Raw genomic sequence first — 16,006 nt, 5'->3', positions numbered from 1 at the left:
GAGATCATCTCTTTCCAAATTCAAGTGTAGCCGTTAAAAAAGACAGCATAAAAAGTGATATTTGCTGGCAGGGCTGGCTTTCAGTGAGGTGTGTTGGTTTTTACTGCCAGGGGGTTGTCAGGACCCAAAGTATGTTGCATAATCAAAACATACAGAGTGGAGGTGTTGGCGCTACATGTATGTAGGCGAGGGCATGTACATTTCACACCCAGAGATTGGAATGTCACTCAGGTTTGGTGAACTTTGGCCAGGCAGGTAATCCAAGGATTGTTTGTGAGTTAGTGTTTGCCGCATACAGTCCACGTATGTCCATATTGCCAAGATTTCTTTTTACGGTCTCTCTTTTTGAAGTAAGATAGAATAGAAATACACAAAAGTGTTATTCACTGTGCCATCAAATGTGGAATGAATGTTTGCTGTCAGACTTAAAGCTACAGATCACTTTCCTTTGGGAGCTTTCTCATTTCTGTTCATGTGAATCCTCAAGGAAAATCTGATAGGGAACCTTGATGCTGCAATTCAAAGAAACCTTCAATTCTGAAGAAAAAGGCAATTTGCCTGCCAGGCTTAGACATTCTAATTGTTCCTATGGGTGAGGATGCAATTGCAAGTTCACATACAAATGACAGTCATGATCATGTAGACATTGTATTGATTGAGCTGTCCCAAATTCCACTTTTTATTAGGTGTTAGCATTCATGCAAACAAATATAGGTTTTTGTAATACCACTTTGCTCATTTTGTGTGTTTATAAAATACAGCATTTAAATTTATTGTTGTTGGCCTGTAGTGTGCAATTTCAAACTTGTCTCCCTTTCTGTTATTTATTCGTTGTAAAAAATCTCTATAAAAATACCATCACTTTGATTAGTTCATGGACAGGGATGGTCAAATGGTAGGCAGTCAAAATTTGAAAAATAAATATCACCCATATTTGCTTTAGCTGTATGTGGTGTGAATAAACTTTCAGTCTTTTTGAATACAAAATTATTTGTGCAAATTTGGCAGGACAGAATTTTGTTAAGTGACTACCCCTCCTCAAATACATGAAGGCAAAGCCATCCCAGACACTCATTGTTACCCCGGTCAGCACAAGCTTTGAAAGTAATCACTAAAGGACAAAATTCCAAGGCTTATCTAGACTGCCAGACATGTAAACAAAGAATCTATGGTGATACTCTACAGCTAAAGGTGGAGCCATCTATTGGACTAGATGTACATGACAACATTCTTTCAAGAAATAGATAAAGTTATTCTGGTTACTCTTGAGCATTTCAATAGCTAAATTTGTCAGTTAATTCAACATCCAATTGCTATATTTCTGTACATCAATTACAGAATGCTATTTTTGGAACAATTCCTGAATAGTTGGTCACCCGAAATGGTGAAAAACACAGTGAATGTCAAGATGTTATCTGATGACCTTGATAAAATACACCCATCATTTGTATCTGTTTCTAGTTGTGTTGTCTTGAACAGATTGGTCTTATTTGCACACCTTTTATCAGTCTCCTAAACAACTTGGTTGTTATCATATCAGATCAGATCAGATCAGATCACCAACACAAAATAGAGCAGTAGAACAGATACAGTGTGGATCTGTTATTGTCTACCTGTATTGTGAACAGCTGTTTGATAAATTAGTTTGCACTCTACAGAAGATCCCCTAATGAAGCTTTATCTATGCCCCTCTATCCACTGTAGTTGAGTTTGCATGGGAAATATTTTTTTTTATTTTGTTTATTGCATGGTTTTGTGAGTTTTTGGTTTTGTCTGTGCTTGTCGTCAACCAGGCAACCATGTGCTAGAATACTCACTCTTGTGCGTTCAACCAGGCTGCCAGTAATCCATCCAGGCCTATCAAAACTCGTGAGGTAGAAAGAGATATTCTAAAGTGTGTACACTTCAGAGAAGAGTTTATTATAGATCTCACTAATCGACAGAAAAAAAGGATTTGTTGGAGATGGATACACACGACATCTTTTCAACAAAGACAGGGTCAAAGTACTGTAATATCTTACCAGTTGTAATGGCAAACGCAGTGTACCTTCACACTGCTTTTGACTATTACTTGTACATGGGTTATTTTTAGTACTGTCAAATGCAGTGAATTTCTACAATGTTTGTGACATATTTGCTCCAAACAAACTGTTTTCAGCAACAAAGATAACCAATTCTGTGACTCTAAAGTGCTCTCAGAAATTTTGTGTAAATGAGTAGTGAGCTCTGAAATTTCAGGTGATAAATATAAGTAATCATGTTTCAGGGTTTTTTGAGTTATTTCTGATGAAACCCTCCAAAATGGAGGTAAAATTTCAATTTCATGGTGTAGAAATTACTTTTTGACACAAAAAGGAGGGGCATCTCTCTGGAAGCACTTCTACAATGACTTTTGACCCTAAACCTGTCAACAACAGAATGTTGAACTTAGGATTATTATCAACAAATCTCTTTCATGTTTGTGTGTCTTCAACGGTCAAAACCAAATAAAAGTGAATGTGACATTTAGAACTCTAAAGTTTTATTTGTTATTGTCTAGACTGAAGCACAGGGCGCTCTCGATGTATTTACAAATATAACCTATCAAACCACTTGCCATTACAATTGTGTAGACCCCTTTCACGGGTTTAGGCTCATGGGATACACTGGGTGTTTGGTGGTTGTGAATGAAATTTTGTCATTTTGAAGACCTTATTGATAGTGAGTTTTACAAGGATATTCATGAAATTTTTGTGCAAGTGTAAAATTACATTTTATTTGTAAATTACATTTACATTTTTTTCTGAATATCATACATTGTACATGCAAGTGTACATGTATCATTGTTCCAAACTTTTGAGTATTGGTATGTATCGTGACATAGTTACTTCTCTCAACAAAGTGATGTGAACTGCACCTTGATTAAATATTAATACAATTTTAGTTCATAAGAGTATATACAATATTAATAATATATATTTTGCACATTATATGCAGTGTATTGGCATACAGAGACTGTGGCATTCCAATATTGTAGAGCACCACATGTATGATCAAGTATTCTGGAGCTCAAAGAAAATGTTATTGATTTATCAAACAAAAATATTGAAAGAAAATAATCGGAACACACAGACGCTGACTCCTTTTTGCACTGCCTTCAATGTGAAATTAATGTAAATTCTATATTTGTTGATAATTATCGATGGAATACAATTTGACGCATATGCCATTTTCATTGTGGTGTGTGTGTATAGGGGTGGGGTTATTCTGACCTGGATTGCAGAGGCTCTGTGAGACTACAATCTCGTTTGAATTCATGAGATATCATGGGAGAGGCTCAGAGCATGTTGTAAAAAATATTCATCAAGGATTTAATTTTGTTAATGTTGTTTTAAAAAACTCAGAGTAATATTTCCAATAGATTTTTTTTACAGTTTTTTTCCGTGTTATTTCATTGATTAATGTTTGAGTAGCATGTCAATGAAACGATCATTTCATCTTGATTACAGTGGCTTATTATTATGTAAAAATTCTCCTGGTAGCCAATCTATTTTGATGGATATGCGGGTCAGTGATTTAGCAGAGTGCATTTGATGGAAATGAATGATGTGTGTGGCAATCATAAATCAAATATGTCCCTACGCTACACTGGCGTTCAATTTAATTTGCCTGACAACCTCAGTGACATGATGCATACATGCATGTAAATCAGTAAATCAAATATTTCTGGATCACTCAAAGACTAATGACATGTACATGTATCAATACACTGAACATTAGATTCTCAAATTTAATTCTCACAATCTCAAAATTATTTACCGGAACTTTGTAATTGTTAAAATGGTATCATCCCAAGTGCACTGTCATGATCCAATGGAATAGGCATATACATGCTTCAGTGACAATGTACATGTTCTTATCAAGACAATAACCATCAAGGCATATTATAAAATGTTGCTATTATTGATATGACCAACGGGCAACTGAAATTTTCTCTCCAGATTTTTTTCATACGAAATTTTCTCTCCAGAATTTGTTCATACATATAGCAATAATATACGGACTCAGAAGTAGTTTGGCATTCTTGTGTGTATATAGGTACATGTATATGATTTATAAGGGTTATTCATGTAGAAGTCTTATTCTTATATTAAACATGTTTCATGTGCCACACACAAATGTAACTCAGATGGAAATCCTTGTGGAGAAAAAAGCTGTCTTGTAGAATTTTAGGATGTTTGGCAGTTTCTTGTTTAAATGCTAGTAAACCAATCTTAGCATGTTTGGAAATTGTCCACGAAGTGTAAGAAATTTCTAGACCCATACATGTTTATTGTAGAAAGTACTGCCATTGGAGGGTCTATGGTACTGCTGTAGTTTTTGCTGTATGGTTAGTTTTGGTTGTAGCAGAGAATGGCTGTAATGGCTAGGATTGTAGACTACACATGACCTTAGAATGTTTACTTAGTAATAAAAACAAACAGTCATTAACAGTTTACAACTGTGTCAACAAACAGCCAATTATAGCTGCCACATGTACCTGTGAAACCCCTAGCTATTTCCTGTATCAGATATCAGGACAAGTATAGGGCACAGTGTAACAACAATAACACATGTGACCTAAACATGTATATCGTATTTCATCCAAGTTAAAGTACACATATTCAAGTTCGTCTCATCTGTGTTTGGAATTCGGCTTCCCTGGATGGCAACAGTTTAATGATTTGATGGTTGCCCACTGGGATACGTGTCCTAGTCTCCATAACTGCTGTGGATGAAGTAAGTCTTTGCACAAATTGACGCTGTCATCTTGTGACAAATTATCGTGTGATCCTGGATGAGTTAAAATCACCCCAGGCGTCCAGTGGTTGTGTTACAAAAAGCTTGACAGTCAGGTACTCTGCTGAGTTGAATGATCCTGTCATTAATGTCAGTGAAAATGTTACAAGTAAATGTCATACCCATGGTGTGTCTGACAGTGGTAAGTTACTGTTGAGTTTATGTATCTAACGCCGGAGATCAGTGTACGCAGATGTGATGGAAAAATTTTCAACAATTGTCAGATATACCGGGTAGTGGTCCAGAAAATAGACTTCTGTCATAGTTTGTCCTACCATAATTACATTTTAAATCTCAGAAACTAAGACATTGGGTAGACATGTATTAGTCACTATATTCAACATTGCAAAAGCAAAAATGACCTCACGACCTGTGTTATGAGAAAAAGCATTTGTTCACAGTTCTTTTTCGTTTGCTACATGCGTTCATCCTACTGCATGGACTGTAATGTAATGGCCTAATGCATGGACTGTGCTGGCTCTTGGTTCTCACACTCTGTCCTTTGGAATTTTATCAGCGTTATTTAACTAAATATCATCACCTTGGTTTGTGGATTGAGTGGTCAAATACTTCACACAGTCTTGTCTTTATTGATAAGTGGTAATGTGGTAGACCTCTGACTGACAACTCAGCTTCCGGTGCCGTACCTGTAACCCAGAGTGTGCATTCAACTATGTGTGACCAACCTATTGGAAGCACGTTCCCACGGCAGTAATTATCACGCATTCCAACTTCTGTTGGTACACAGATTTAGAAAAATATTTCTCATGTATAATTATGTACTATAATATTACAATAAGAAGTTGGCTGGTGTTTGGAGTGAAGTAATTGGCTTTGCTACTTACTTCCTCCACGTAAACAATAGCTAGTATTGTGGGCATACCAGAGACACATATACATGTAGGGCTAATCAGGAAGACATGTGGGATGTGGGTCCACAACCCTTTCCGTTCATGAACTTGAAAGTGAGGTACAAATGTTCACATATTTGTATCTGAGTTCATCTGAATATCCCTCTGCAGTCCATTTATGTTTGGTGACATTTTAGGGATAATTCTTTCATGTCAGTTGGCAGCTGCCAATTCAACCAGGCCCGCTTGAACCTGACTTCAAGTCTCAGCAAGCCTTTGGCAATCGATCATATACATGTACAGCTATTGCTTGTGGCAGGCTCGGAACCTTCAAAGATATAACTACGCCTGTGGGATTTCACTTCATGTGTACAGTCAATACCACTTCTGGTGGTTAACGGCCACTTGTAAAATTTCTTTTGGAAAGTAGCAAATATTATTTTAAGTTTTGAAAATACTGTTACTGTTACACTGTCTTAATGATGAATGATTTTATGTCTATAAGTTAAATGTTTCTGTCTCATTCAAGTGTTATCAAACAGAGATTTTCCACAGATTCTTGTGACCCATGCTCGTAATTGTGAATTTTTAACCTGGAGTGCCACCTCAGCAGAAGTGCGCTACATTTACATTGTAGCAAAGGAAGCAGCTATTAAATTCATACACATCCATCGTGAGAGTTGCAGTATATGTGCATGTATTTACGTTCCTTCTTTCTCTCTGTTTCTCTAATTTTCAGATTTATTAACTTATAAATACCTAGGAGAACTAGTTATGCAGAGAATCGAAAACTCCCCAACGTGAACCAATAGCTACATTTTCTAAAAGGACACTCAAAGAGCAAAAACTTTCGTCTGTGTGTCGACCATTTTTTTCCCTCACCACCATGAGTGGAAAGAAGAAGAAGAACCCAGACGCGCCTTTCTACGAGGTTCCTACCGACAAGAAACTGAGTTCTAGGATTATCAATGAAGCCAGACATTCTGTGAGAGCTTTAAAAACAAACCGTCCATACACACCAAGAGATAGCAAACGAACTTTATTCAGTGGAAACACAAGCCGAGCTCCGGATGCCAGACCTCCCTCGGCATTCAGGTGAGTTTGTTGCAAAGATCCATTGTGTGTAATTTTGATGTGTTTTCCAGTATTTTTTACTTTGTCTGTTAAAAATAGTCTTACTGTTCTAAGCCTAAGACCATGTTGAAATGTCTAGTGTTCATCATGTCAACACAACCTGTACATGTATATGCCTCATGTCCACTTTTGCAAACAAAGACATGGCATATCTAAGCTATAAACCACATCCAGCAAGGGTAAACCACGAGATTTTGACCAGTTCATGGCAGATGTGCACGAGCAATAGTGAAAGCAATAGTGGTATATCCATAGCTCTGATGGTTTATTGCCATTACAGCATAAATGTCTATTGAAATTTTGTATAGCTGATAGCTCAACCTGTACTATCTCGCAAATACAGCTTCTTTTTTTCACCTCTCAATCATAAGATGGCTGCATTTGAACCATCCATATACTGGTACATATACTGGTATATTTATGTACATTATGTGTCCTTATGTATGCAAAGTTAATATGTTGTATTGCACCGTATATGTACTTATTGGAGAAAAGGATGATGCAGCAAACACATTGTCATCTGTGTACCAGACACAACATATACCCTGTATAATAATAATCAGGCAATGAATAGCAAAGACAAAATTTGTACATTGTTGCCAAAAGGACATGGCATGACAGTGTCATAGTAGCAAGATTTTAATAGTACAACTTCAGAAAATTTGACAGTGCTAAGTAACACTATAAAACTCTGGACATTCCAGGATACAGAGGGTTAATCAAGAATATTGCCTTCAAGGTTAAGCGTACTTTCGCAAAACTGCCCTATAATTGAAAGAAAAAAAAGACAACGCCCATGAGCAAATAACAATGAATCAATGTAATGTATGATGAGACCCTTGAAAAAAACTGACATAGGACTGCAACTCCCTTGTCAAGTCAAATAAATCACTGTACAACAATGCAGCCTTTGTTCAGTGTGTGTATCTCTGCTGATCAGAATACACCAGGTGTGAAAATTGTTTTGAAAGGTGAGTTGTAAAATGAAAATTCTTTGCCAAGAAACTGACACAAAATCTGAATATGCTTTTGGCAATAAAGATCATAATCTGAATTTTTCACCTACAAAATCTCAATTGCTCTTGGCCAGATATATGTACCAGTTCATACATTTGTATGCATTATACATGTAAATGTGTCCACCTAAATTTAATCTGTTCACCCCAGTTCCCTGTAAACAGGTCCACACTCACCATTGATAACAATGGGTTTGGGCCAAACCATGGTGGTGAAAGGGTGAAATGTGTGTATTGCTGTAAACTTTCTCAGTTTCTTTCGTGGAAACGAACTCTAATTACCAATATACAGTGGAGTTAAAGCCTGAAATGTTTAATAAATACCTTGAGCATTACCTGATGTGAATGTCTTTTTCTTAAATATCAGTTCTGACAGCTCCTGATTGGCTGAGTGGCTGCTTTGCCAGGTGTCAGGATGTATAAAACCAACCAATGAAGTGAAATGTATTTGTTTACAGTATACATGTCAACAGTTTGGCTTTAATAATATAAAATAAAAGGAAAATTTGCCAGTTTAACTTACTTCATATCTACATACACTGTACATTTAAGAGCAGAGGACAATAATTACATATAAGAACCTGGAGGACAATAATTTTTCGGACTCTCAAACTTTTACAACTCTTTTCTGATCTATCAGTTTTGGGAGCTCATTTTAAAACTTTTGGTGTGAGAAAAATTTTTGATGTCTCAGGTTTTCCAAAATTGAAAATTTTATTTTTTTTCATAGAGTTAACACAGGGATGGTGGCCATTTTGAATTTCAAATACATATCACTAAATCATGGGTACATGTAATTTGTTTCTCTGGTACCAAATTTTGCAGGTCAACCCTCAAGGGTTATTCTTGATTTTGAAAGAGAATGGGTTGAGGAAAGTTTGAGCGAACGTTGTAGGTCTTTCACTTTCGAGGCACTTTCTAAGTTAAATGCAATTGTGATCAAAGGCAGTGTTTTTCAGACAATGATAGGTGACATTTTGATGGTTAGGGCTTAACCCCTATAGACTGTGGAATGGAAGTAATAAATATAAGAAATTGCCAGCCACTCAGTGTAATGACTTCAAAAGTGAAATAATGTCAGCATTGTCAGCCTATTGACAAGAGGTATGGAAGGTCTACTTCTTCAGGAATTTCTTTAAGGATATCACAAATGGTATTTATTATCACTTGATGTGTGTCTAAGTGTTTCAACACACCAAACAGTACATCCATTATGGAAAGATAGAGAACACAATACAATGTGCCTCGAAGGAATGAGCAATTCATTTTCAGATTCACACGTCAGTGGGCTAGTAGCAAAAAGATAACTAGCCCAGCCTTAGTTTCCAACAGCCTACCAGTCAACATTTTAGTCTGCCAGCTTTAATCCTTTGAGCGCCAAAGTCAATTTTTGTCACCTTTATAAAATGAACCATAATCAGTTTTATCAGATTTTTGCAAAAATTTGCATGAAAAACCTTAGCCAATTAAATGCAATGTCCATTTAGTCCAAAATTATTAAAAAGTTATAGAAAAATTCATAAAAATTGATAAACTCTTGCACTAAAATTTTGGTGGGAAAAATTTACAGCACTCAATGGGTTAATACTGTATACTATTACATGTCCATTTGGCTATGTACATGAAACAGCAAAGGACAAGCAAAGGTGAACAGGTTGCCATCTCTACGTCTAATTTTAATGAGATCGAGCTTTTGCCAGAACCCTGGTTCAGATTGATCGCATTTCACACAACATACATGTACCAGTGCTCTCAATGCTAGAAAAAAAGGAGTGATGGCCAATTTATACTGTGGAAAACCATGTGTACTGTACACATGTACTGAAAAATTACACCAACGTAATGCAAATCTCTGAATTCACAAAGTCAAAAACTCGGCTGTCATTTACTTTTCACAGTTGTGTACTTGTAACCATATTGCAATTCATTCGATTCATAAAGGTGTTTACAAAAGCTGTAAGTGAATTATTTTATAGAGAAATATATTGCATGTTTGTAAATATAATCCTTACTTGAGAGAGCCATCAATATTGGGTACATGTAATGGGTGAAATCAGAATTGCATATTAGTCAGTGAACAGAATTGAATACAGTCATTATGATCTTGATGGAGCTGGACATTTCATGCTGAGAAAGGCACATGTATGTAAATCATGATCATTGCTTTTGGGCAAAGAATCAGTTTAGCAATCAGGCAACAATGGGAATCATCAGTGTTCTAATTATCAATGTTATTTTAAGTTATATGAAATTTGATTACTATCACATTGAGTTTGCTGTTGTCCTTCACACACTCAACACCATGGTACATGTATGACCCAGACCCCCGGCCCAGACCTGTCATTATATTCAAGCTGCATCAACCGTTAAGCCATCACCGATGCAATGTTTATTTGCTTTTCTTGAATTACACATTCAAATTTGCAAAAACTTTTGTGATAGCCAGAAAGAGTGATGCGGCAGTGCAAAGATTTATGATATTTTGTAAAAAATGCCAATATGTATGTTTTAGCAAACTGATCTCAGACTGTGAAGTGTTTAATACTTGTACATGCAAATAGCCATATGTGTCACTGTGTGATTTTGTTGTGAATTTAGATTGAGCAATGGATGTGTAAAGCTTGGTAATCCGTAAGACCTTGGCAATTCTGTAATTTCTCGATAGGATTCAAACTCACAGTGTATGGCACTAGTCACTGAGTGAAAACATGATCACAGTCAGAACTACTAAGCAAAACCCCCACCCCTGATATAATGTCAATATGCAAAATTATTTTGAAAATAATTATGTTTGAAAATAGAGCATACATCATTTAAGCAAAGACGTTGGAAAACAAAATGATTATTTATATGGGTTTACTGGTACTTGTAAAGGACCAACACTAACATATTGATAAATGTTCAAATTACTGAAATTTCACTGTAGTTCCCAGTGCATGATGGCAGTGAGAGTGCATTTAGATGTACTGTAGTCTTTTTCTAGTGGCTATAATTTCAAAAACACACAGAATATTACTGTTATCTACAAGATGCTCTGTAAAGTCTTTTATCCTCACACCTCAAGGTAGTGTGCATAATTCATTTTAAGTTTGGCTCAGTCAGTAATTTTCCCTGGCACTTATCTCAAATACAATGTAGAAGACTTCAGCCATTTTCTACTGTGACTTCCTTTATCAGCTCAACAACAAATGCCATTATTTTTTATCACTATACCAGGTAACCCTCTAGGAGGAATTAGGCTTTGACAAGCCAGAACGTGTACCTGTTTGAGTTTTAATAAATTTCATTGCATTAATTTTTGAAAGTTTCAGGGTTGTCAACATGCAAGCATACATGTATGACTGTTATGAATGAATGCATAGCTATTATTTTCAGTACCTATTCATTTTTCAAAATCTCAAAAAACCCATGTTTTTCCTTAAAAGCCATCAGCTTCAAGTGTTGATGTATTTTCCAGTATTAGTGTTCTGTTTGTAAAATACATTTTCTTGTTCTACAACTAAAATTATGTCGAAATGTGTGGTACCCAGCCCATATTCTGTATGTGTATCCCATTTTATTGTCGACAACTCAATCTTATTCTGGCTTCTGCAAGTTCTGGTGGTGTTCATTTGTCAGCAAAGGCCTTGCTCTGTATTGTACACAACTCATTACTTACGTTTAGGCTAAATAGTATGTATTTCAACACACATATTAGAGGCAAATTAAATTTCACTCTTGGGTCTGTGATTGAACTAAATTACAAAGCAAGGACAACTGTTGTAGTTGTTTTCGATCACTCAGATGGTTTTCTTTGATGAGTTTGAGTATACAGACCTTGGTGAAAAGTAGATAATTAATTACAGTTTACAATTCCCAATGAAATTGTTTCGGTTTCATCTTCGGTCTTAGAGTTAATAACATGTAGGCCCCTTGGAAATTAACCATGCCATGCATGCATGGATGCATATTGTACGATACTTCCACACCGCATATAATTGCAATTCTGACATTAAATTAATGTACAGGCATGATCAGTCCATGATAATTGGTAATTTTTGAAAAAAAAAATCACCAAATTTGGCATTTTAAACTTCACTGATGATAGGGATTGTCTTGGCATTTTTTGCATACATAATTTCAACCGTAGCATGATTAAATTTACACTTTTCAAGATTTGAGGATTGAAGTATTACTCCGTGCCTCTGTTATATGCAGACAGAAGTGAGTATCATGTATCTCACAATGGTGAATCATTATTGAATATTTTGTTGATAGCATTACAATTGTTAGTGTCTAAGTAGGGGGTTACTGTGGATGCGAGATGCAGGCCGTAAGTAACACTTATATCAGATTTAAAAGATGCGATAAGTGTAAAATTTGTAGTGAAAATTTACAGTCGTAACAGTGGCAACTTTATAATATTTGCACACTTGTTCAACAAGCACAGAATAGAACATGCTAATTAACAGCCAGAAGCATTAATTATTAATTTTTTTGTAAATATAGGTTTCTTATTAATCATCAAATATTCTTTGACCAGTAGTAATTCGAATTTACTCAATAAAGTTGACATTAATGGGTGTTAGATTTAAGCATTGTAAACCAATGCGTTGTGATATTGTTTGTCATTTCTTTCCTCCCAATATAAGGGAGACGATTCACTAAATTGTGCAGAAGAGAAATTAGGATTTCAAAATCATTGTTGGCCATTGTGGAGATGTAATGCTGCCAAACTTTGCAAGGTGACCCCTGATTGTTATTCTTGCTATTTTAAGAGAATAGTTGGTTTATTTTAGAAAGTTTTGAGCAAAAGTTTAAATCATTCCAAGGAACATACTACATGTATCTCGAGCATCAGTACAAAAACTCTGTAGGTGCACCTGAAGCACACTGGACCCAACCTTCATTGCAAAAGCAATCAAGGTTTCTTAGGGGGCCTTCCTAGCTTTTTGAAGCAGCTTGACCCCCCTAAGATTATTGTGATTTATAAAAACTCTTCCATGAGGACCCAGTACTCTTAAGTCTTGCTGTTCTGTTTCATCCCTCTAGAGGATATGTCAATGCATGATAGTGTATGTTACATAGTCAATTTCCAATTTTAATACCTCCATAAAAACTCTTCAAAATTATACTGGTAGTCAGAATATGGCTAGTGTATTGAGCACTGTGGCAAACTAAATTTTTGTGTGTTAAAATTGTAAGACCAAATCTGTCTGTACTGAAGTTGTTTCTTTCCCAAGGGTATGTACATACATTGTACGTGTCTTCACACATCTCCCATTTTAACACCAGCACAAAAAAAAACCTGTTCAAAATTACATTTGAGATATTGAGAATGCATTGGCCATCATGGTAAACCAATGCCATGTGTGTTGATACTGTTACTGAACCATGGCTCAGACCTTTCTTTACTGAACACAAAGTTATCAGCCACTTCAACACTGAAGAGAATACAATTATGATTGATTCCAAATATCGGTGTGTGAGTGATGGCTTGGCAAATAGCATCGTATTTCCCAAAGGATGTTGTGGAGTATACGCCTGGGAAATCACCACACTGTCTCGGCAATTTGCTCAGAAAAATAGTCTTTGAAAAATTGGTTTGGGCTCTCTTTAATTGGTTGCTTTGGTGCGTGTGTGTTTACAAAGTACCGGTACACAGCAAACTGGAGTGTATACTGTTACTTTATCTAATGGAAAGAAAAGTACTAAATTTAACTTTATGAGAACCACATAGTGAGTTGGCTATTACAGGTTACTATGGTATATACATTACATTACCAGTTCAATAACGCTCTCATACATTTACAATTTCTTTAAATTAGCATGCTTCACATCCAAACACTGTAAACTGTCAAGATTTTGAAAACATGTTTTATTCACTTCATTGAGAAATTTGTGCAAATAGAAAAATTAATGCAAGCAATCAAAAGCAATAAATTTTTCGACGTTTGTGCTAGGGTGTCCTGAGAGACGCCTGGAGCTCTTTGTAATAAATCTTGTTGATTGCTGTATAAAGTCAATAGTCGTATTCTGAAAATGTCATTTCTCATTATTCATGGTATTGCTGAGGGAAATAACCAGAAATTATTATTAATTTATAATCAGTTTGTTTGTTTTGAAGGTAGTTTTCTAAAACAGGAAAGACAGAGAGAAATGAATGTAAACCTCGAACCATATGAAGTTTACGTCTTCCGTTCGATGGAAAATAAACTTTGAAATGATTGTAGGGGAAAATATACATACATGCATGTATACGAAATACCACCTCAGGCTAGGCTGTACAAATATACAGATCCATTTCGTGTGTTTACTGTGTGAGGTTTCTTTATACAGTAAACATATGGCTTCATATTTCATTTCTGTTTGGCTATGATTTATTGCTGGTATAATCCAAATAAAAACCATTTTTTTATGAATTTTCCCTGGCAGGAAGTATTAATGGGTGTCAATGCATCACTCATTTATGACAGCAGTGGTGACTGTTAATTTTTCCCTGTCCAAGCAGTTTGTTCTTAGTCTTTTACTGGTTTCCGGTTCAATTTTATGGAACTTGTTTTAATACCTAGAGACCAACTTCACAATATATCTAGGTCTGTACTGAATACTTTTAAAACTTATATTTACAATACAAGCAGTATTGTGAGCGTATCCTGTTGTCAGAGGTCAATGACCACCAACTGATCGTGGTTGGACCAGTAAATCTGCCATTCCTCTTGACCGGCTCACCCCTTTCACCTCAATGGTTTGGCCCAAACCATTGTGATCAATAGTGAGTGTGGACCTGTTTAAAAGGGAATTAGGGATGAACAGGCTAAGAGCAGATAGACTTGCAGTGTTCATTCTTGTCTTGGGACAAAGCATGGAATGGTTTTGCCCACCTTGGAACAGGCAAATACATTCATCAGTTTCATTAACATTACATATTTCAGTGTTTACATTAAGTGCAACAGATAGCAAACTGAAATTATAATATACGTTACGTCGTTTACAATACCAAAAAAAAAAAATCAATGAGAAATTGCATGCACAGTGACTTTCATAAACATCCATTGTCATAATGACAGCATCAAGTACAATAAGACTAGAGCCCATTTGGGAACACTCATGGCCTTTAAAAAAATCATCACGTCCAGCGTGATTTCAAAATAATGTCATAAATTTTCTTCTAAAAATTAATTTCATCATTCTATTAATATCCCAGAACACTCGCTGTTAGAGAGCACATAAATTTAAAGCAGCATTAAAGTATTTGCAATAAAAAAATCAACCCACACTGGGATTATCCTGAAGTATTAATAATTTTCAAAGTGAATTTCATGATGTTCTTGGAGACAGATATTATTCAGTTAGAATGAAATTTGAAAGTCAGAGTGTGGCTACGCATTATGAGATGATAAATGCATTCAATGTGAGGAGATCAAACTAATGATATGAGTCATCACAGAATTTCACTGTGGTGTAAGTACTAAAACACATTTGAAATTAGTTTTCTGATAATGCCCTGCTGTTTTGGGGACATCTAAAAAGAATGATAATGTGGTATCGTGTGTCCCTTTAATGCATGTGCAAGCTGTTCGGCAAATGTATATGGTGCAATTTCTATCAAGACTGATATCATATCCACGACCGATACTGAGAACTGGGCCTTTGTTAAGTTCAGTCGTGTTCATGCTGTTCAACTTTGAATACTGCACACATACTGGAAATGAGGAGATAGCTAATGGATCTTTAGGAAGAGTGAATTATGGGACAAAAAATATTACTACGTAGGACTACATTTACTCTACCCATGGCTGCTCACATGATCTTTTCAAAGTGTCAGTTTTATGGGTATGGCATTTTCATGTCAGCTCTTCAGAGATGAGCTGATGCAAGTACTGTAGTTCAAGAATGTTTCTTTTTAAGTACATAGAGTAGTCTCAACACAGAGCACTGCATCACATAAACATTCAATTTAACAAAAATCTTGGTGAGATAGATACATTCCAGACGACCTGAAGATACCATTTTCACTCTGAATATTCACTGAAATGCAAACTTATTTCAGGGATCAGGTTAAAGCATAGACCCTCGAGAAAACCTAAGGGTCCATAGTTGAACCCATACTTACATGTAACTTCATCAACTCTGTATTGTAGAGATGGAGCCTAAGTTTTGTGAGTAAAGCGTCCATCATGTGAGTATTCACATTATTCACATTGT

General features: G+C 35.8%; 1 protein-coding gene across 2 annotated transcripts in view; it reads left to right on the top strand.

Moving 5' to 3' along the window:
• Positions 1 to 16,006, top strand: part of LOC139142591 (armadillo repeat-containing protein 2-like) — a 51,155-nt gene that overhangs the window by 7,229 nt on the left and 27,920 nt on the right. For both annotated transcript variants that reach the window (XM_070712576.1, XM_070712575.1), the window contains exon 2: positions 6,409 to 6,764. In XM_070712576.1, the coding sequence (XP_070568677.1) occupies positions 6,556 to 6,764 (209 nt within the window). In that variant the 5' untranslated portion in view covers positions 6,409 to 6,555. The remainder of the gene's footprint in view (positions 1 to 6,408; positions 6,765 to 16,006) is intronic.

The sequence above is a fragment of the Ptychodera flava genome, chromosome 10, assembly GCF_041260155.1.
Source record: "Ptychodera flava strain L36383 chromosome 10, AS_Pfla_20210202, whole genome shotgun sequence".
Taxonomy (NCBI): Eukaryota; Metazoa; Hemichordata; class Enteropneusta; family Ptychoderidae; genus Ptychodera; species Ptychodera flava.
This window is presented reverse-complemented; position numbering and strand designations above follow the sequence as displayed.